Source organism: Peromyscus californicus, unplaced genomic scaffold (assembly GCF_007827085.1).
Source record: "Peromyscus californicus insignis strain IS unplaced genomic scaffold, ASM782708v3 Scaffold_22__1_contigs__length_63687245, whole genome shotgun sequence".
Taxonomy (NCBI): Eukaryota; Metazoa; Chordata; class Mammalia; order Rodentia; family Cricetidae; genus Peromyscus; species Peromyscus californicus.
The window spans coordinates 12,961,015-12,983,596 of NW_026294525.1; the positions used below are offsets into that span (position 1 = coordinate 12,961,015).

At 49.6% G+C, this 22,582-nt stretch overlaps 1 protein-coding gene across 2 annotated transcripts in view; it reads left to right on the plus strand.

Moving 5' to 3' along the window:
• The first annotated feature begins 240 nt into the window (after positions 1 to 240).
• Cnksr3 (CNKSR family member 3) overlaps positions 241 to 22,582 on the plus strand; it is a 107,213-nt gene continuing 84,871 nt past the window's right edge. For both annotated transcript variants that reach the window (XR_008221174.1, XM_052750921.1), the window contains exon 1: positions 241 to 772. Coding sequence is in view for 1 of the 2 variants with exons in the window: in XM_052750921.1 (XP_052606881.1) it covers positions 721 to 772 (52 nt within the window). In the remaining variant the exon portion in view is untranslated. The remainder of the gene's footprint in view (positions 773 to 22,582) is intronic.

A 22,582-nucleotide genomic window follows, 5' to 3' on the forward strand; every position in this document is an offset into this window, starting at 1 on the left:
TCTGGAAAGGAAAAGTAGAGCCCTGGCGTCCGGAGCCGGGATGCAGGGAAGAAAGTCCGCAGAGTCCCCGTCGTCGCGGCCCCGCCCCCTCCCACGTGTTGCTCCCCCCCTCGGCTCCGCCCCCTCCCACGTGTTGCTCCCGCTCGGCCCCGCCCCCTCTTTTATTCCCCGGAGCTCCGCGCAGAGCTGAAACTTTGCAACTCGAGCGCGCACGCTCTGCGTTCTTCCCCGCCCGGGCGGCCTTGCGACGGTGGCGCAGGAGGTGGGACCGGCTGGCGGGAAGGCTCGGGGCGCCGGCGCACGCGGAGTGGGGACCTCGGGGGTCGGACGCCGCTCGCAGGAGCCGCGGAGGGCCAGCCCAGCTCCAAGTTCCTAGCCCGGAGAGTCCCATGCCTGGACGGCCCCGGCCTGGAGTCTGAGGTCGCAGCCGTGCTCCCGCAGCTGCGGTGGTCACGGAGAAGCAGCTGGATCCCTGAGCGGCGTGTGGGAACTGCAGCTGGACGGCGGTCGCCGGAGGAGCAGCCACATCGGACACCGCTGTCCCGTGCGCACAGGGCCCGGGACCGCGCTCCCCTGGCTGAGCCGCAGCGCGATGGCCCGCTTGACCGCGGCCATGCAGGCTTGAGCGGACGCCCAGGGCGCGCAGGGGACAACCGCGGGCGCAGGCTGCAGCACTCCGCCGCTGACTTCCCAGCCCCGCGGGCAGTGAAGCCGCTTGCCATGGAGCCGGTGACCAAGTGGAGCCCCAAACAAGTGGTGGACTGGACTAGAGGTGAGCGGGCCGTGGAGGACCTTCCGGCGTCCCGCAGCCCGGGAGATGGGGCGGGCCAGGAGTTGGGCACTGGGGTGCTTGGCCCCTCCTGCGGGCGACAAAGCAAACTTCTGCCGAGCGGCCTGTGCGCCCCTATGTGGTGCGCCTGCTCCGTGCGGTTCCTTTCGGTGGGGGGGTGCGCGTTCTGTGCAGCGGATCGGACACCCATATTTACGCCAGGGGACAGTAGGATGGCCTTTCTGTGAAAGATGGGCTGGGCACGCGGGACTAGGGGATTTGGCGCCAGGGGCACCCTCTCTGCCCTGCTCGGGTACCGTGCCGCGACTTGCTGCCTGTCGCCAAGCGCAGAGACAGACACAAGGCGTCTTTGTGTGGGTGATTGCCGCTGGATTTAGTAAAGGCTGCGGGCCCGGGAGCAGTCCGCGGGCGTGACCGGGCGGTTGGGTAGGTAGACGGAGACTCCTGCGGCCAGTCCAGCCTGTCTGTTTGGGTTGGAGAGGGCGAGCTGGCTTTCAGTGCCTGAGAGACTCCCAGCGCCAGGACTCCCGCAGAGGCAGGGACTCAGCTCTGGAGGCGCCAAGACCCCCCCGGGGGCGCAGCATTTTGAGGCCAGTTAAGGCCCGAGAGGGAGCGGAGTGTCTGGAACTACAGTCCAGTTCTGTACAGTGTTCGGGAAGAGGAAACTCAGTGGGTGCTGGGCGGTCCGGCGGGAGTGGAAGGCTCCCTGTTACTTTATCGTTTCTCTCGTGATTGCTAGGGACAGTTGCCAGAGGAGGCTCAACCCTCTTTGTCCTTTTCCAACAGAACAGAGTCCACTGAAACTAACCAGTGGGTTCTCGGGGGGTCCCACCTCCCTACTTCAACTTTTGCTTCAAGTTACTTGCCCCCCCCCCCCCGCGCACCCCCCACTTCTATTTGGTGTTGCAGGTGAGGAGTGGCACCTCGTCTCAGCAGTAATTAGTGGAGTTGTAGCGTGTTTTACACTTGGTTAAGTGCGCTGTCTTTGCTTTTGTTCATCCCGGTAGACATGGGAAGTAGGTGATGCTGAGGTGTTCAGGTCATCTTTCAAACTACCCTGCCCATCCATGGCTGGGGCACAGTGGAAACTCCTCCTGTGGTTTCTGAAGCCGGTGTCTCATGTAGGCCCCTGGGAGGGGATGTCCCGGTACTGAAGTGTCTGGTGTGTGTCTGATCATTCCCGGCTTCTCTGGAGGAGGGTACCGCATACTTTCTTAGATGGCCTCTTCCACTGTACTGGCTGACCGGAATTGCCGTGTGCTTCGTATGCACGCACCACAGTGGGTGTATGAAGACTTGGTGTGAAGACGGACTAGAGAATGTTAACAACTTTCATATTTATTGCATATTGACATGGTAGTATTTTGAATAAAATTGACTACTAAAATGAACTCCAGCCATTCACTTTTTAATTTTCCTAACTATGGGCGCTATCGTTTTGCGGTGACATGGCTCATGCTTGTGGCTCACATTCTGTCTCTGTTGTACGGTGCTGTTCTAGTCTCATGAATGGGCGACAGAGGATCGCTCTGGCTTTCCTGTGCCTCTGCCAGCCTACTTGGTAATGTACAACCAGAAAAATGGTAACAGGCAAACAGGAGGGTGATGACGTGAGATCTCCACACCCTCTAGTTAGATAGATAGACCTCTCTCTCCTTCTTTATTTTTCCCTTCGTCCTTTCTTAAGATGGGGAAAAATGTTAATTTGCATCCTATTATTATTATTATTATTATTGATTTTAAAGGAAGAAAGGTTAAAACATATTTTGGGGTATCTTTGGCCTTTGGCCTTAGGGCTTGGTTGAGATTGCTTTCATCTCGAAAAGTTTTCTACTGCCCTGTATGAGCTGCTGTGTGTGGCTCAGGACCCTTGATGCCGCCTATCAGTTTACATACCTGTGCTGGTACTTGGTGACATACTACCAATTCTGTGCCCCTTTTGACCTCATAGGAAGACCTAGATACTTTCTGTGTTAGAATCTTAAAAAAAGATAAAAGGTAGAAATACTTGCCTCACTCTTGAACGGCAAGAGGCCGTGTTCCTCCCAATTGCACGCCCTAATAAATGAAGATTTTTTTGCTATAATGTCTCACATGTATTGTCTTTTTAGTAAACAATGGACATATGCCATTTGTTTGCTTAGGGGCTGTTTTTAGCTGTCTTTGACAGTCTCTCTGCCCAGCTCCCACTTTATAAATACATCCCCGTGACAAGTGGCTTGTCACGTAGATGTTGCCACTCTTGATGTTGTGTGACTATGAATGTGGCAGTTATGAGCACTGTGAAAAAAGCACTATCTGCACTCAGCCACATCTACAGCTCGGGCTTATGTCAACATTCCAGATTCATGTTAAGAAAGAATGCAGGGTGCTGGATAAACACGCCCATCTGGCTTTTATTACTAACTTTTGGCTACACCATTACCAGTTTCACCGTGATAGGAATAGATGCCGGGTAAATATTAACAGCCCCAGGCACAGGGTTGGATAGGTATCGTAGAAATATCAACTCATTTTAACAGGCACAGCCACCTTTGCGGCGGGAACTGTCATTTCCTTGTGTACCCGGTGCCGCACCCGGTGTTGGTTGGTGGGCAGTGTTTGACCTCAGTGGTTTGATGCTGTTTCATCCCGTTGTCTCAGGATTTTCTTCCCAGGGCAGTGCAGAGAGTACACTGAGACTCTGAAGACACTTAGGAGTAGGCCACAGCATTCTCATGATGTAATGTATTGCTATCGTGTGTTGGTGGCAAGAATCCTCTAGCATACACACACACACACACACACACACACACACACACACACACACACACACAATTATTTTACATGGTCTCTGTGTGTCAGAAAGTTGTGCAGACATGAGATGAATTCTTAGTTCGTGGCATGTGTCCAACCAAACAATTTGGTTAAAGGCTTTTTTTTTTTGCAAATTTTACAACATGTCGAGGCAGCCACACAACAGAAGAACCATTGCGTTAAGCAAGTGTGAGTTTTAGTTTTCTCTTGTACAGGAGTCTGAGGTTGGGCAGCCCAGGGGCTTCTGTCACCCTGGTCTCCTGGGATGTCTGTGTGGCATAGCCTGTGGTCTCACCCCTCAGTGTAGATGGCTGTTCTGTCCCAGGTCCTGTGCCTGTGTCAGCAGGAAAAAGGACACTTAGTATAAACACCCAGTGACAGCCAAGGCTCCCCTTTAAAAAGTTCCCCGTGAAACCCGTTCACGTCACGCGGGTCTCCATCTCCGTTGTCAGAATGGCGACGTGACCACTTTAGGCTGGAGAGGGAGCCGGCCACTGAAGATCGCTTTTTGTGTATGTGTGGTGCTGGGGATTGAACTTAGGGACTCACGCGTAGGCAAGGCACTCTACCACTGTTCCACACTTTCAGCCCCTAGTTGGGTACATTGTGGCCTTAAAACAGTTGGAGTATGGTCAGGAAGGAAGGAAGGAAGCCGAGGTATTGACAGGCAGTCTGAGTGTCTACCACATGGCATTGGACATGGAGTGTAGGCCTATGATCATAGCTGTACTTCAAGAAGGGCACACGCCAGTTTCCTACTGACTGGCCACAGGCCTGCTCTGCTGTAGAAACAGTGTCGTATTTTCATTCCTCTTGGGTATCCTCAGGTCAGAACCTTAAAATAGATGAGGTCTTTGTCCCTGAGCCTCATTTACATACTAGTTTTGTGACAGACTTCTGCCCCCAGTTGCATTTCTGCTTTCACACTCTTGGGCAATGGGTTCGAGAAGGAAGACTCTGCTTTGCCCAGTGTCCCTCTCCTTCTCTTGGCCATGATCAGCCGGAACTGGCGGCTCTCAGTCAGCGTGATTACTGAGTGAGGACCTGGCTAGCTCAGCACTCCTGCTGGAAGCCTTCCGCTGACCAGCGGACGGGGCACCCATGTTAGCGTCAGTCACTGTCTCCGTCTCCATGGGACAGTGACGGGGACTTTTCCCTTCCGAGGTCGAGCAGGTGGCATTGGAGGCCTTTGCCTGTCCTTTTTCTTTCCCTGCAATGCCCGATCAGACAGCGTATCCGCAACCTTAAAGGGTCTCACTGTGCGCTCATGGAGGGGCTGGTGGGTTTCACAGTGCAGGCCAGCTAGAAGGTGCCATCTCACACTGTTGGGCACGGCCACTCCTCCCTACAGTAGTACATGGGGGCCAGGTTTTTACAGTACTGGTTCCAGTTGAGGGCAGACCTTTTCTTTTGGCCTCCGTGATCACCGGAAAGGGGAGGTCTCAGGAGACGTAGGGTCATCATTTTACCGTAGGTCCAGAAACTTCTGCCCGTCGACTCCCTCTCTGGCTCTGTTCTGTTTCCTGAACTTCAGTAATTAAAGTTTCCTTAATCACCATGTCGGAAAAACATTAAATGAAGCGCTTACTATGCGGTAGATGCTGTTTCAAGAGCCCGCTGTAGACACACTCCTTTGAATCCTCCGAAAACCCAAGCGGAGAGGTAGGTGCCGTTGTTGGCCCATATTAAAGGGACGGAGGCAGGAGGAGAGTTTGCTCAGGGTCATGGATTTACAAGCAGTGTGTGCTTTGAAGCTCATCTCCATCCCTTCATCTCTGTGATGCCTCATGCCAGCCAGAGGAGCCGAGAGGCTGGCTGGGAGCGTGGGCACCGCAGTCAGCTCGGTCAGCATCCCAGTTATGCCTCTGACTGTGATCTTGTGTAAGTGCTCCATAAATTGCTATGCTGTGTATTTTTTTTATTGCTTCCTTCCCTTTATCCTATAGCTTCAGGTCATGAACTGTTCTCCGAGCAGTGAGGTCTCTCTCATAAGGCGGGCGGATTCTGGCCAGAGGGAAGCGCGGGTCTCTGCTGGGGAGGCTTCTCTGCCACTTGCCAACCAGCCAGAGAATTGGAGTGGCACCTGTAGCCCATCGGGAAGGTTCCCTGTGCACCTCTTGTTAATACGGGGCGAACAGTCAATCCACATTTCCCCTTTGCTCTGTGTGTGTATGTGAGTGCGTGCGTGTTCATGTGTATGTGGAATGGGAAGTCTGTAGCTGGAGCTTTCCTGCCTGGCCCACAGTCAGGACAAATCTCTGTCACCCGCCAGTCCTACAGCTGCTCAAACCCAACCAAGTAAACACAGAGACTTATATTGGTTACAAACTGTATGGCCTTGGCAGGCTTCTTGCTAACTGTTCTTATAGCTTAAATTAATCCATTTCCATTAATCTATACCTTGCCACATGGCTCGTGGCTTACCGGCATCTTCACATGCTGTTTGTCATCGTGGTGGCTGGCAGTGTCTCTCTGACTCAGCCTTCCACTTCCCAGCTTTATTCTCCTCCTTGTCCCACCTACACTTCCTGCCTAGCCAATGGCCAAACAGTGTTTTATTTATTGACCAATCAGCAACACATTTGCCATACAGAACATCCCACAGCAGAAGTCAACCTCAGGTGCCATTCCTCGGGTGCTGTCTGTCTTGTGTTTTGAGACAAGGTCACTTGCTAGTACCCGGGGCTCCTCACATTATTAGCAAAGCTGGCTGGCCAGCAAGCTCCAGAAATTCTCCTGTCTCAGCCTCCCTAGTTCAGTTTTATAAGTGTGCACTACTGTGCCTGGCTTTTTCACTTGGGTTCTGGGGAATGGGACTTAGGTCCTCACGTTTGATGGGCAAGCACCTTCACCTACTGAGCCACGCCCCCAGGCCCCTTGGCATCCGCTCTAAGAGTCATCCCACTTCCCAGCTAGCATGACAGTTAAAACGACCCTTCCTGCCACCACCCGTACCCACCTGGCATCTGGTCCGTGAACACTGGCATTGGCCGCCTCTGGCGTGTTCAGGCCTGCCACACCAGAGTCTATTTTGATGGGACCCCCTGGTCACCACATACCCTTCACAGATGGGGACGCCCTCTTGTAGCACCCAGCTGAAAACATGTTTTCAAAGTTAGCTGGTAGGTTCCTGCCTCTCCCCTGTCACTGGGCCGCTGGTCTTTCACACGAGATCAGTGCTGGAGTTCCGGAGTAACTCCCCCTTAGTTTGAGGATGCTTGACCTGGCCACTCCTTAAGACGGAAAGGGCAACCTTAAGGCTTGTGCTTCTATTTATAGGCATCACCTAGCAACAACACATGTAGTGCTTAGCAGAGTCAAAATGAGCCATTGCCCCTGTGAATCTTTATCTATCCTCTGGGACTTTCGGAGTGCTCATAACAACTTTGGATTTTATTTATTATTTTTTATTCTTTAAGATGAGCGATGGAGAGGTGTTGTGAGGGTCAGTCCTCGACATGACTAATGGCTTGTCCCATGCGGCTCAGCTGTACTGAGGACGATACGAAGGGCCTTTGGCCTGTCATATCTTCTGGGCTGTGACCACGTGGGGCTTACTGCTCCCAGCCGATTTTGAGATTTGTGTGTGTATATATATTGCTGGTGGTGGAGAGAGACACTAAAGGCCACGTCAGGGATAAATAACCACAGCAGTTTTCAAAATTTAGAAGTTCATGTCGCGCCAAGCTGGGCTGTCCTGGGTCCCATATCCTGGGAGATGGGGAGGGGACCTCTTCTTGTCCTGCTCGGCCATCAGAGACTCACTTGTTAAGCTCACCTCGGTGGGTGCAGCTGTAAGCCTTCTCTGGCCTGCCTCACCATCTGTGCTGCCGCTTCTTCCTGTGTCCGTCGAAGCTAGCCATGCCTGGGAACGTCTGTGGTCTCGTCTCCCTTTCCTTTTTCTGTTTTTCTCCCGTTTCTACTTTCTCTGGAGTTTTATCCCTGGCTTAGCCGTTTTCTGGGCTTGACAGGAGCAAGTGTGGCTTTATTTCCACGAGCTCTACGGAGCCCTCCCAGGTTTCCCTCCCAGGTTCCCCTTTCCTTTAACCGTTTTCCCAGGCTGCTCACATCGCTGGGGGTGCCGAGTTGAGGCTTTGCGAGTTGGGTGAATTGTCCCAGATCAGGAGGCCAGGAGCTGAGACGGGTTCACAGGCCCTGGTTCCTTCCTCCAGTCCTGGTGGGACGAAATGTCCGGCTGCAGCTCCTGCAGAATTCTTGCTATTAGGAACTTCTCTTTCTAGCAGTTGGGACATTAGCTCAGCAAGAGAATAAGCCATTTCTCCTCTGGCTTTCTTAACTGTGTGTGTGTGTGTGTGTGTGTGTGTGTGTGTGTGTGTGTGTATGTGCACACAATAATACTACTTTATTTTATTTTATTTTCTAGTGATGGGATCCAATCCTGAGCCTTGGGCATGGTAGACCCTGAGCTACACCCCTCAACCCGTTTTATTTTTGCGTTGAGTGCCACATTTCTTGTCTGAGTGGTACAGTTAGCACATCTGGCTGGTAGACTCACACACGTATGTACACATGTGTCTATTTTTCTTAAACAACACTTGCAGTTGTTACAAGCCTGTTTGGTGTTCTCGTGATTCATCAAAGTGTACCCATTTAGCTGCTTTGGGCAAGAAAGCTGGGCAGGTTGAGGGACTGAAGACAACAGAGACTTTGGAGGGAGCTAGAACCTGACTCAAATCCTGTGTGTGACACACAGAGGTTGGAAAACTTTGCCATGTGACTTCGCCAGGCTCGTCTTTACATGGGTCTCATCTCAGAAAAGGGACGGATCATAACCAGCGTACAGGATTTTAGTTAGAATGAAAAGACACAACCATATAGGGAGAACACTTGGCATAGTATGTGGTGTATAAATTATTTATGATTAATTATTTATTATTAATTCATAACACTTCCAAGTGAATGAATGAGATATAATTGGATAATTTTTATTTCAGTATTCAGCATCCTTGTGACTGGCTGTCACCTTTCCCATGTCACATAATCATTTGTGACAGCAGGTCCTCCTTTGTTTTTGTTGGTAGACAGGAGGCAAGTTAAGTGGGTTTATCAGCTGTTTTCTGCCCTGTGGTTTTCTTGGTCATGTCCCTTTTCTTTCCTGAGAGGACCCTCCTATGTCCCGCGGGAAGGTGGGGGTATAAAAAGATGGGGTGGCTTCTCTTTTGAAAACCATATAGTGGTAGCTCTTGCTGTGGTGACGTTCTGTGCTGTGGTAGAAAAGTGCTTCAGATTAATTTAACAAGTGGGATCCCTCTCTGTCTGTGCAGGTTTGATGTTAGGACTCCTGGATATCCACTTATCCTTATGTAAAAAGGCACAGTGTTTGTGTGGAATCTACATGCGCCTTCTCTTATGCTTTCAACCATTGTTAGATTATTTATAATATACAAGGTAAAGGATATATGGGTTGTTATGAAACTGTACTGCTTAGGCAGTAATAATAAGAATAGTAGGTGTATACATCTTTGGCACAGACAGATTTTTCCTCCCAAATGGTTCATCTGTGATCACTTTAGTTTGCTGAAGGGAAGCCAGAGTGGGGAGCCCAGGGCTATGGAGGCTGATGGTGATTCATGAGTTCCAGGTGATGCTCTGGGGACAGACTTTCAGCTGCTTTTAGCCTGATAGATGTGGCGGGTAACAACAGTCAACCGGGTGACAGTCACCCGCCGTTGCATAGAGGGATGGGAAGGAAATCTGAGTTGTTAAGTGTGAAGAAGAAAACAGGGCGGAGATGTGGAGGACAACCAGGCAGCTGGTGAAGGGCTCCCTTGGATGGTGGGATCAAGGGCGCCTTTCTGAGAAGATGGCACAGAGATGTGACCAATAGGAAGGAACTGGCTGTGGAGAGAAGAGGGGGAGGACGGTCATGTGAGAGAGTGATTTGTGCCGAGGCCCTGCAGAGTGAATGAGCTTGGAGGGGCGCTGAGGAAAGGAAGGCTGGTGGAGCTGTGAAGGACAAGGCTGGTGGGGTGGTAGGTGGAGTGGGGAAGGGGCTGTGAGAGAGAAAGGAGAGCAGGCCGCGAGGGCTCGTGCGCGTTGTGGACAGGCGCTGGAAAACTTGGTACTTGGGATGAAAAGCAGGGCATGGCCTTGTCTGATCTGGCTTCTGTTTTTTGTTTGTTTTTCGAGACAGGGTTTCTCTGGGTAGCCCTGGCTGTCCTGGAGCTCGCTCTGTAGACCAGGCTGGCCTGGGACTCACAGAGATCCACCTGTTTCTGCCTCCTGAGTGCTGGGATTAAAGGCGTGCACCCCCACCGCCCAGCTCTGATCTGGCTTCTGAAAGCTTGTTCTGGCTTCTTGTAGCAGAAGTGGATTTAGGGACAGTAGCTGCAGATGTTGTTTTAGACTGTGACATTGTCAGGTTAGACTCTGAAGTCAAGTTTAGGACGGTTTGTCCACCTCTTTAAATCTCAGTGCTTTGAACACAGCTGTTGCAGTTGGGATGTCTGTCTCTCTCTTTTCCTCCTACCAGGGTTAGGTGAGTTCTCTGGCCTGCCCTTGCCCCGGTTCCTGCCTTGCTGCGTGTGCTGGCCATTCAGCCCTTGTCTTGTTGCCTTCACGGGCTCTGCTCACATCCTTGTTCTTTTCTGGAGCGTTCTGCGGGAGCTGCAGTGTCTGAAGTCGCTCGATCCTCTCTGAGTAAGAGTTTCTGTGAAAGTGGTCTTGGCCCGGTTTGTTTTCTTTGACTCAAACGGCTAACAGAACAGTTTTTAACCTGTGCCCAGGAGGTTCAGATGCAGATGTGTTTCCCAGGACAGACAAAGCAGTCAGTCCTCTAAGGTACAGACCAATAGGCCGGAGGCAGCAGAATGCTTTGTGTTTGAAAACTTTGAAAGGGTTTGAGTGCAGGAACTGGCAGATCTGACTGAAAATATTTTGCCTCGCCGATGGACTGTCCTAATTTTTATTTTAGAAAACAGAGCCGTTTTAGTTGAATAGATGGTATTTTGGGAAATTCTCAGCAAGCAAGAGTTGAGCACATTTTTAAAAACACTCAGTGTCTCACTCCTCAATAGGGAAGGGTAAAGAGGGAGGGAATTGAAGGCAAATAATTGGCAAGTTCTACTTTACTCCAGGCCCAGTTTCTTGGTTGCCTTGAGGCAAGGAGACTGTCATTCTCCAGGAGGAAAACCCCTGTGTTATCTATCAGAAAGGAGGCAGCGCTGAGTCATGTTTTCCTGAGGAAAAGATTGTAGTGAAAGGAAGCAATCTATTTCCTATGTTAAGAGTTTTGCAGTGTGGGGAAAGTTAGTGTTTGGGGCGGGGATGAATGTGTTTCCAACTGAGAGCAAATGTGTGTTTCCAACTTAAATATGTACTAATTGAACAACCTTATATGTTCTCAGAGGTGTGTGGGGGTGTGTGGGTTTGTGTGTTTGAGTATGTTCATGCACAAGCATGTTCCTGAGTGCACGCGCCACGTGTGTGTGTGTGTGTGTGTGTGTGTGTGTGTGTGTGTGTGTATACAAGCGAGGAGAAAATGGCAGGTGCTGCTCCTCAGGCATTATCTACCTTGTCATTGTTTGTTTGTTTGTTTGTTTGTTTATAAGATAGAGTGTCTTGCTGAGACCTGGGGCTTGGCGGCAAGGCCGTGCTGACTGACCAGGGAATCTGTGGACCTGCCCATCTCCCCACTGCTGGAATTACCATCACATGCCATCATGCCTGACTCTTTTTGTTTTTACTGTAGGTTGTAGGTCATTATGCTTGCGAGGCAAGCCCCTTTCTGACTGAGCCGTCGCCCTGGCCCCTCGAGGTCATTCCAAATCACGGTGTCAACAAGAGAGTCTAGTGAGAAGCCTGTGGGAGCATGACGGATATGGCAGAGGAGCAGGAACATGGTGTGCTGGGAGGGCCTGGCTCCCCAGCACCTGTTGGAGCTGTCAGCACCGTGGATTCCGACAGGAGCCGTCCCTAACTGTGAACAGATGACGCATCTGTGAGCAGCAGTTCTGAAAGTTCCTGTCTACCCCAAGCTTAGGATGCTTAACAACGAGCATCAGAAAGATACCCACTCTCCACTACTGGGGTGCCTGGCGACGTAGGGGACGATGAGGCTTAACTGGGAGCACCCCAGCCAGCTTGAAGCGCCTTACCCAAAGCCGACTGGTAAAGACAGACATCTCTGTGGAAGGAAAAAAAAAAAAAGCCTCTATTCTGATTTGGATCCCGACAGGAATGGGCTGGGAACAGGGAGACATGCCGGGTGCCTACAAATAGGTGACCGTTATCTTTGACCCCTAGTGGTTCTGACTGTTTGAAGAGACCCTTTCCCAGACAGGTATCTGTGCCGCCTCCTAGTGTCCTAACACCCCACTGCCCTGGAACCAGCTTGCCCAGCATCAGCATCACCTGGGGACGTGGTTGTGTGGCTCAGGCCCCTGAACCTCAGCATCGTCAGGCAATCCTGGTGCAGGCTGTAAGTCCAGAAGCATTAGTCTGTCCCCTTTCGGAGGGGCCAAACAGAAATAAATGACAGCAGTCAGACCCTCCACATAATGTCCACTGACAAGGTGGCTTTAGCTTGATGCGTGAGGAGTGATTAGGAAGGAGTGCTCTTCTTGCAGGGATGTTTTTTGACATGCTTAAGTATATGGGTCGCTGGATCTGAGTTCCTGAGTGCTCTTTCCATGGCGCGTACAGGGGGGCAGTTAAGGTGGTTGGCTCAGTGGACTCCCAGCTGGCAGCTCCACCCCGTGTGTAGAACATCTGTTGGTTGTGATCTTCTGTGTTGCTATACCTGGGGAAACCTAGGGACAAAGACCTAGGTATTTCATGGGTCTGTTTCTCCCTTCGATAGGCTTAAGTCACTTACTTATTTAGATTTTTTTTTTAATGGTGCTGGGAATGGAAGCCAGGATGTGTATTCTAGGCAAGCATGCTGCCACTGATCTGCAGCTCCAGCCTTGTTTGAGTTAGGTCTCAGTAGTACGTGTAGCTCAGGCTGGCACTGAGCACTTGTTCCCCCTGCTCGAGTCTCTGGAGCACTGGGATTACTGGAGGGTGCTACCAGGCCTGGCCTGAGAAACTGTTTTGTCTCGGTGTACGGTCCCAGAATCAGTCAGACCCAGACGTGAGCACTGAGGGCCGGGCAGGGTCACGAGCTGTGCACCAGGATTCTCGAACTCAGATGCTGTCGGGTTGGGCCAAGTGCAGTGTTAGACGTGGAGGCTGGGGACCTAAGACACCAGGGCGGGGTGGAGACTGTAGTAAACCCAGACACACATACGGCCTTCAGTTTCTGCCGACCGTGGACCTGAACTGTGCAGGTCTCTGGACTTTTGGTTTGTTTGTTTCAGAAGAAGCTGGAAATCTTTGTGTAGTTGATATTTACCAATTTTAAGAAACTGTTTGTAGGGCCTCTTTTTTTTTTTTTTCTTGGCGTGCACCAAACAAAAACATCCTTGTGGGATAGTTTCTGACATCCCCCGTGGTCAACATTTCTAGGTTAATTGTTCTCATGAAAATATACCTACGAGATGTGAGTAAATTGGCTTCCTGTGTATTAATTCTTCAGTTAATTAGTACTCATTTTCAGCCTACAATTTCATCTTCGTTTATCTATTTTCATGACTTCTAAGATTGCAACATAGAGTTGTGTGCCAGGATTGTTAAGGTGGGTTACCCTTGCCTGGGTGGACCCAGGAGACCTCTGGGTAGCTATTTTTCAGTGAAGACACAGGCTTTTGGGTCCTCCCAGCTCAGTTTACCTACAGAGTACTGACTGTGTAGTCTTGGCCCCCAGCTGGAGCTGTTTCTATCTGTATTATCAAATTTCATGTGCCGCTTAAATTGTATTATGTTTCCAAATTTGGGGACAACTTAGTGCGATCCTTATTGGATTATTAAATTACCAATCGTCTTGAAGTCCTTTTTAGCCTCACAGTGCCCTGAATTGGCAAACAGAACTAAGAAATTAAGTGTTCCCAGCACTTAAAAAATTGGAGTACCACCTCCCCATGATAAAAATTGTGAAACTTCTTTCTAAAACTTAGGGGTCATTTTAATCTTTCAGTTTGATCTGTAAATGTATAGATAATGCATAGGCTTTAAGTATATGTGTGAATACATGTTGTATGTACATATTTATCTATGTGCATACATGCATGGATGGTCATAATAGATGACATTTTGTAAAGTTTTCATTAGGTCTTAGTCAACTGTTCATTACTTCCTAAAAGCTCAAAATCAAGAAGGGTGTGTAGATGTTCACTTTCGTCCCAACAGCTTTGCTTCATGCTAGGAGCAGGGTTTTCATTGCCTGTCTCTAGGCAGCCTGCAGTTGCTCAGGGATATGGTGCTTAGGGAGGCTCTCGGTAGCATGCTAGCCCTTTGCTAAGGGTTTTCAGGATTTCTCTCATTCAGGTCTGGAGGACAGCATGTGGGGCACATGGCTAGGTAAGTGTTTTTCAGGCTTTTGTGAACCACTCGTGATCCACTACTGTTGAAGAAGTTTGCTCTTAGTTCATTGGATGATGAGAAAATAGCACAGAGGTTGGGAAAGGTGTGCCCACAAGGGCTGTGGAAGTGAGGAGGCCTTTGTAGGGGAGGTGTGGGTAGAGGCTGAGAGACCAGCTGTGAATAGTGCAGAGTTCTTTCTTGAGGAGATGTCGTACCCCAGAGAAGCACTCCATAACCTCTGCAGGGTCTAACTTTGAAGTCTGGGTTTTGTGACCCAGCATGGTGATAGCATTAAAAAAATGTTAGAGCAGTGGTTCTCAGCCTGTAGTTCTTGACTCCTTTGGTGGGTCGAACGACCCTTTCACAGGGGTTGCCTATGACCACCGGAAAACACAGATATTTATGTAACGATTCATAACAGTAGCAAAATTGTAATTATGAAGTAGCAGCGAAAATAACTTTATGGTTGGATGCCACCGCAGCATGAGGAACTGTATTAAAGGGTCACGGCATTAGGAAGGTTGAGAATCACTGTGTTAGAAGGACTAGTGGAGATAGGTCAGTCAGTAAAGTTTGCCCCACAAAACACAAGGGCCTGAGTTTAGATCCTCAACTCAAGTAAAAAGCCAGGCATGGTGATTTTATACTTATAATCCTAGGATTGAGAGGGTAGGGCTGGAAGGATGTAAGGCTTACTGGCCAGCTAGTCTAGCCCTCAATCCCAGTGAAGAGACCTTAGCTCAAAAACAGAAATACGAACAGACAAAAACCCCAAGGGGGATTGCTCCTGAAGAATGACACCTGAGCTTGAGCTCTGCCTTGCACACCCACGTGTACTTGTACTCACATTCACATGTGCGAGCCCCCTTCCCCCCCACCTCGTGCACTACACACCAAGTTTCAGTTCTGGGGGTGATCGTCTTGCTGGGTTCCACTCTTTAGGATGACAGAGTTCCTTTCTCCTCTCTTTGCAGAGCTCTGATTGTCTCATGTCTTAATGAATGCAAATCTCATGCCGCTTGGCACATGAGATGTGTTAAGACAGAGGAGTGTTAGCCGGAATCCAGGGCCTCAAACTTGAGTGTGAAATGATGCAATATACATGAACATGACACCCCAGATTATTCCCATAGGTGCATCCTAAATGGTTGGCCGCAGACTAGAAGAACCCAGAGCATTCAGGCCCCAGGACGGCATCTAAACAGGGCGCAGATGCAGTGCTGATCAATGAACGCACAGTGCCTCTTGGAAGGATCAGGGAGTCTTGCCCACTGCTTAGTGAGATAGCAACGCTGGCCGGCATTGCCGGCTGCAGAGGCTCTGTGGGCAGGAGAAGCCGGTTCTCTGAGCTTTCTACCTATGTAGGTTTGCCAGTGCAAGCCGTGAGGAGGAGAGCAGCGAGGCTGGCCAAGGGTGAGGCTCTGGACAGCGTAGCACTCTGCAGGCCCGGCCTGGCTTGTTACTTGTTCACCACCAGCCTCTCCAACCTTTCGAAACAGGTGTGATTTTTTTTCTCAAGGAAAGTTAACAGAATCCCTTATCACTTAATGATATCTACTATAAGATGAGAGACCTTGTTTTTTTTTTTTTTTTTTTTTTTGCATATGGTTTAATATCTATTAAAACCTGCTAGTTTCTCAGCTCTGATGGGCCTGGAAAAAAATAAAAATAAAAAGATTTCAGTTGAGTACTGTGCCCCTGAATCCTGTCAGGAGCTGTGTTTCTGTCCTCCACTCAGGGTCTGTGAGCTGAGAGTGCCCCATTATTTCACCTATCAAGTCTGGTAATGGGCAGTGTTTGTCATTAAAGTTAGTGAGTACTGCCTGTGTGCCAGGCACCGGCCTCCCCTCCGAGCTGAGGATGCAGCAGGGGGTACAAGGCTGCAGCTTCCTTCTTTCTGGAGCTGATGGCCTGGTGGGGGCGGATGGCTGATTGGTATAATTGACTTGCATGCATACAGATGTGATCTCTGCTGCGTGGAAGGACCACGGGTGGGTGTGAAGAGAGGAGGGGATGTAGTTTTAGCCAGGGTGACTAGGGACAGATCTCAGTGAGCATTGTGACCAACAGGTTCGGAGGGTATTCTTGGCAGAAGGAAGCGCGAATACCAATGGATGCCCTTAGATGGGGTGTGGCTGGCATGTTGAAGAAGCTGCAGCAGAGAGAGAGAGAGAGAGAGAGAGAGAGAGAGACAGAGAGAGAGAGAGAGAGAGAGAGAGAGAGAGAGAGAGAGAGAGAGAGAGAGAGAGAGAGAATAGAGAATAGAGAAAGCCGTGATGGAAGAGGAAAGGCAAGGCCAGAAAGGGAGGTGCCTCAGAGATCATGAAATATACTTCGGCTTTCCTTCAGTGTTTCAGGGAGCCCTCGGAGGGTTTTGAGCCGAGGAATGACAGTAGAGTCATGTTTTGAGGATATAGTGATGCTGTGCAAGGTGGGATTAGAGTCAGATCAGACACTGTCTCGGTAATCACGTTGGGATGAGAGAACCGCTCATCGCTTTTGGCTCTGGCCATGATGAACTTGATAGGGTTGCTGGTGGGATGGCGGAAGCTGTTATCTCATTAGGCTGAAACACAATCGGAGCTGGAGGGAACCAGATGTGGCACTGTGTGCTTGTTACGTCTAGCATTTGCAGGGCTGAGCCAGGAGGCTTGCCTTGAGCTCACTGCCTGCCAGGGCTGTGTAGAGTGATCCCGCCAAAGAAACAAAAAAAACAAAACAAACAAACCAACAACAACAACAACAACAAAAAAAACCCAAAGCACCTTCCCAAATAAACAGAGCCCTGATGGATTCTCAGCGTCTGTAATAGGTAACTGTTGGGCTGTTGAGAGAGCTGATAAAGTGGGAAGGGTCTCATCCTCCCTGCACTGTGGACACCACAATCCCTAACAAAGCCATTCATCCAGTCGGTGATTCTGGCTTTTAGAGGAGACTTGTTTAGAGACATAATAATCCTCCACTTTCTCCAGTGGTCCCCTCCCCTCCCCTCCCCCAGTGTTTTAGAACTGAGGATTTAGAATGAGAAGAACTGGCTATCTACCTAGGGTCTGTGTTATCCCATAGCTTACTCCCTTAAGCAGGCAAGCCTCTTTAATGTCAGGCTTGAAACCTTGCAGGGATTCTTCATTGCTGTTTGTCGCGTCCGCCTCGACCAGCAAGGAAGACGCAACACCAGGCTCTTCTCTAAGCAGTTTATTCAGGAATCTTGAGACAATCTTCTGACCCCGGGGAAAGCCATCTTCTCTCTTCTCTCCCTCCTCCTCCCGGGGAAAGCCAGCCCACGCCCTTTATAGCCACTGGGCAATCAACCCCGTAGTGCCACGCGGACAATGCCGATAGGGTCAGACATACGCAAGCAAGCCAGATTAGGTCCAGGTGTGCGGAAGCAAGTCAGATCCTAGCCTTAGCCAAATAAGGAGCACCTGCCATCGGGAAGCCGCCATCTTTGAGGCACGGCCGTGCACGGCTATCTACAGCTGTTGATGGCCCTTGATGTCTTATGATTTATCTGGGACATCGAGAGTGCTGTGAAAATCATATATAAATAATGTTTCCAGACCGTGGGTGGAAACTCTTTGTTAGAGGAAAACTGGTGCCACTCAAGAGAACCAGTCAACGTTGACTATAATCCATGCAGTATTTATCAAGCCCCTGTCCTTGGCCATGTTCTTGTTCAGGCGCAGTGGACAAGAAAGGGTCGCGGTTTCTTTGATAGTTCCAGTTCAGTAGTGTGGAGCACAGACAGGTCCACGTTCAAGCCCCGGGAGAGGAGGGAGGCGGCGTCTAACTCAGGTGTGAACCAGTGCTTCAAGGGGGTCTCTCCCGTAGGAAGAGACATCCAGGTCAAGACCTGTGGATGAGCAAGAGGCAGCTGGGCTTACTGGAGGGCAATGCGTGTTCTTGGCAGGAAACCAGCAGTCAAAAGACAGTGTAACATTGTGCAGGGTCTGTGGGGAAGGAGTGTGCTAGATCACCAAGGTCCTTTTTGTGCCTCGGAGGGGCTGGACCAGTAGTCCATGTCAGGGTTCCTGGACTCCTTAGGGCACACAGTGTGCACCTCAGACTATCAGATCCTGATTAAGGCTAGATAAAAAGTCTTTGTATCTTGTAGTGGTCCTCCTTTGTGAAGGAAGTGTGTGTGTGTGTGTGTGTGTGTGTGTGTGTGTGTGTGTGTGTGTGTGTTCAGAGAGAGAGAGAGCACATGATAATGCATATATATATACACTATAGACTTACTTGTATACATATAAATATACACAGTTGTATTTTCAGACCCTTGTAAGTTATTCTTTGACTCAGGGTTCCATCAGGCAAGCCCTGGTTTATTGTTCATGTAGCATATTATTACACTGACCTTTCAGACCCCTGCAGAACTTGTCACCCTGAATCTTGGGGAAATATCACCTGAGGGCTGTGTGAGGAAAGACCATGACTCTGTTGAGTGTGTATTCCCTTTGATCTGTGAAATGTAAAACTGATCCTGACTTTAAGTGTAAAGACATAAAAAGTCTTTTTTAAAAAAAGGACCCCAGCACAGGAACCACGTGGTTCCTGGGCAGATGGTTCTGGATGTACAGAAGGCTACCTAGCTAAGCAGCAGCCTGCAGGAGTCATAAAGCTGTGTTCCTCCAAAGTTTCTGTTGTGTTTCCGTCACTGGTGATGGTGAGTGGAATAGTATGCAGTTCTGCTTTCAGGGCCCGTGTCCTGAGTCTAAGATGAAATAAACCCTTTTCTGCCTCTAAAACCAAAATCAAAACCAAACAAAACAAAAACCCAAAAAACAAACAAAACAAAACACAACAAAAATTCCTTTGAGAAATTCTGGCCTTGGCCTTTGTTATGGCCACCCTAGACAGGTAATTTTAAAACTGCTTTGGTGGTAGTGGGGGTTAGGGTAGGGTTGTTTCTTTGTTTTGATTAGTTTTCTGGTATGTGTGTCTGTGGTGGTTAGTGTTGGAAATGAACCCAAGGCTAGATATGTGCTCTGTTTTGTTAACTGTATTTTGTATCATATACCTTTATCTTAAATAAATTTACATCTGAGTTAGTTTTTCAGCTTTAAAAAAAAAGGAAGGCCCCATGAAAGACTGACTGGAGCTGAAGAAAAGAGACAGGGGTGGGGTTGGACAGGGGCTGGGGAGGAAAGGGAAGCCAGCAGAACGGAGGAAGCCCAGCTGGGGGGTAGGAGGGGAACCTTGATAAATCTGTTGTGGGGTGTGACCCCCTGGGCACACCTGGAGTCTAGGATGCCTACACCTGTGATCAGCTGTAGGTCTCGGATTCATGATGGTTTGGAGCTTAGAGTGTAGGCTTTGAATGTTCGGAAACTTCACTCCAGTGGTATCAGCCAGAGCCTGGAAGTTATATGCTGCCAAAGCGAACAGGAATATGGAGGACCCTTGTCCCTGCCCCCAAGGGCAAGGTGCTTGGCCATGAGATAAGCAGTAATGCCCGTCATTTCCAGCTCTCCCTCCTCTGCCCTTTACCCTTCCTGTTCTTTGTACCCAACCTTCACGCTCACATACCTGTGCACAGCAGAGTAGTGACTTTAACCCAAACCCTGAGAACAGAGAACAGCTGGTGTGACAGCCTCACACCCTGGCTCAGATGAGTCACCCGATTGCCCCCAGCCACGTGGGTGTCCATGTCAGGGTTCCCGGACTCCTTAAGAACACACAGTGTGCACCTCAAACTATCAGATCCTGATTAAGGCTGGATGTAAAGACAACGTGGGTGCCACTTGTGAGGGGTGCGGCTGCCTGCGCCTCATGGGGTTGTTTCCCAGCATGTCTGACATTGCTGTTTCTCTCCCAGGGTTAAGCATATACTCAGCTCTGGGAAAACATCCATTCTCAACAGCCCAGAGCTATAATTCAGTGGAATGTGGTTTTGAAACAATTTCACAGAGTAGATTTTTAGTTTTTAGCAATTACTGTGTTTTTAAAAAAGTTCCCAAATTTCTGCTCCTGCCCACTCCTCCCCAACATGATTTTTGACCACCCTTGGAGGGCATGCATAGTTGCTTTAAATGCCAGTTTCATACTTTTTAATCTGTTTATTTCAGCAACACATGATTCTGTTCTGTAAGTTCTATTAGTTTACTCATGCTCACACTGAGAGTACTTTTTTTTATTTCTCCTTTATGTTAAAAAACGTAAAATTATTGCAAAAATATTTTAATTGCTTATCAAGTGCAAGGACCTGGGTTCTGTTCCTAACAACACACACACACACACACACACACACACACACACACACACACACACACACCCCACATGCACACACACACCACATGCACACACACACACCACATGCACACATACACACACACACACCACATGCACACACACACACACACACCACATGCACACACACACACACACACACACCACATGCACACACATACACACCCACCACATGCACACGGACACACACACACACACATACACACACACACACCACATGCACACGGACACATGTATGGGAGGTGGCATGCATATTGGTATTTAAAAATATATTTTAAAAATTTTCCTAATTATGGTCTTATGAATCAAAGTGAGGAACATTTTCTCCTAACTAAAGGAAACAAACACGGAACCACGTCCGAGCAGCCTCAGGAAGTCAGGGGGATGGTTCTGACCAGGCTGCAGTATGAAGTGCCGCAATGGTAGATGTGTGGAAGTGGTGAGAGGTGGGATCAGACCTTCCTAATGACCTAATTGCCATCAGAAGCTCTCCAGACAGTTTTGTGGCTCAGTGTGGATAATTATCGGCCTTGGTGGTAACTGTGTAACTACAATGTTTTAGAAGCCCATAAGCCTATCTTAATTTTCTTGTAACAACAGATTGCATTGTTGTTTAGGGTTCCACCCTGTTCCCTCTTCAGACTGCTGAAGTTATAAAGTGGCACAGTGTGTGTGTGTGTGGCGCTCAGCTAGGCAGGCCCATATTCTACGTGATTAACTTGATTTTTTTTGTTGTTGTCCAAATGGAGATCAAGGCAAATACTATCGCCTTTGGTTCTTGAGATGGTGAAGGACAGTCTCTGGTTATCACGAGAAGACCTGCCAGGTGAAGGTCTTTGGCCTGCACGAGAATCCATCGTGAGGTAAACCCTCAAAATTCTCTGACTGAGTAGGAGTTGGCTTCTAAAGGTCATGCTTGTCACCAGAATGTATCTGGGGTGTAGGAGCAGAGGCTTATGGTTAATTACTTGCTCTAGAGGCCTAGAGCTGGTTAATTACCTGCTGTAGAGGCATAGAGAACTCTGTTCTGGATTGATGATACATTACCAGATTCATCCATGTCTCTATACCTGTCCTCTCCTTCTCTTTTCCCCTGGCCCTCCTCCTCCTCCTCCTCCTCCTCCTCCTCCTCCTCCTCCTCCTCTTCCTCCTCCTCCTCCTCTTCCTCCTCCTCCTCTTCCTCCTCCTCCTCCTCGTCCTCACTCCTCCCTACTTCTCTGTGGCTGCTGCAGTATTACACAGCGTAGAGTGACTGCAGAGATTCCTGTCCCTTACTGTCCCCACCTGCATGCGCCATGCCATTACTGAACGTCCATGGCTTGTGTTGAGAGTTGAGTGCGCTGTGGTCCCAACATCCATCTAGCTTCTTTTTTTTTTTTTAATATTAATTTTTATTTTATGTTCATTGGTATTTTGCCTGAATATATGTCTGAGGGTATGGGAACCCCTGAACCTGGAGTTACAGACAGTTTTGAGCTGCCATGTGGGTGCTGGGAATTGAACTCAGGACCTCTGGAAGAGCAGCCAGTGCCCTTAACCACTAAGCCATCTCTCCAGCCCCCGTCTAGCTTCTTAAAGGGACCCTCATGTGCTTATTAAGGGACTGCACATCCCTCCTGGCAGAGACAGTTCATCTCTTCAACAAGAAGACAGCCTCGATTTCACAACTTTACATTGAACAAGGATAGCCCCGCCCTTCACAGAGAGTAAGTGACATCTCAGAGAGCAGCTGGAGGGAGAGCATGAGATCCTTTTGACTTTGTGCGTTGTGCCGAGCCACCGGGAGGCCAAGTCTGCCTCTTAGCTTCCTCGAGGTGGAGGGCGATGGTGAATGGTTTCTAATATGCTTTCCTCGGCTCTTCCACGCACAGTGTCCTGAGCCTCGACAGCTGCCTCTCCTGGTGGGTGACACACATCGGCCACAGAAGAGGGGGAGCGTCCGCTTCAGGCGCCCCGCAAGGCCGTATTTCTGGTTTTGTCAGAGTCGACCTGAGACTCAGTTCCTGCTTCACCCAGGCTCTTGATCACTAGTGGGTGTGAGAGGAGCGTTTGGGTGTGTCCACGGTGTAGGGTGCACACCCCTGAGCCGTCGCCCCGGCGGAGCAGCACCGCACGGAAGGTGCTCCGTCTCGCCAAGCTCCGTGACGGAAGCCAGCCAAGAAATCATTTCGTCAGATCAGCGCCTGTAAGCCCTGTGGGAATGAATAGATGTCGGAAGGGAATGGCAGTGACTGCCGCGCCTTGTCACCAGTCACAGCCCTCTGTGTCCCAGTCATAGGACTTTGCCAGCTTTTCAAAGGGCTTTGGCTACTTGTGCAAAAGGGG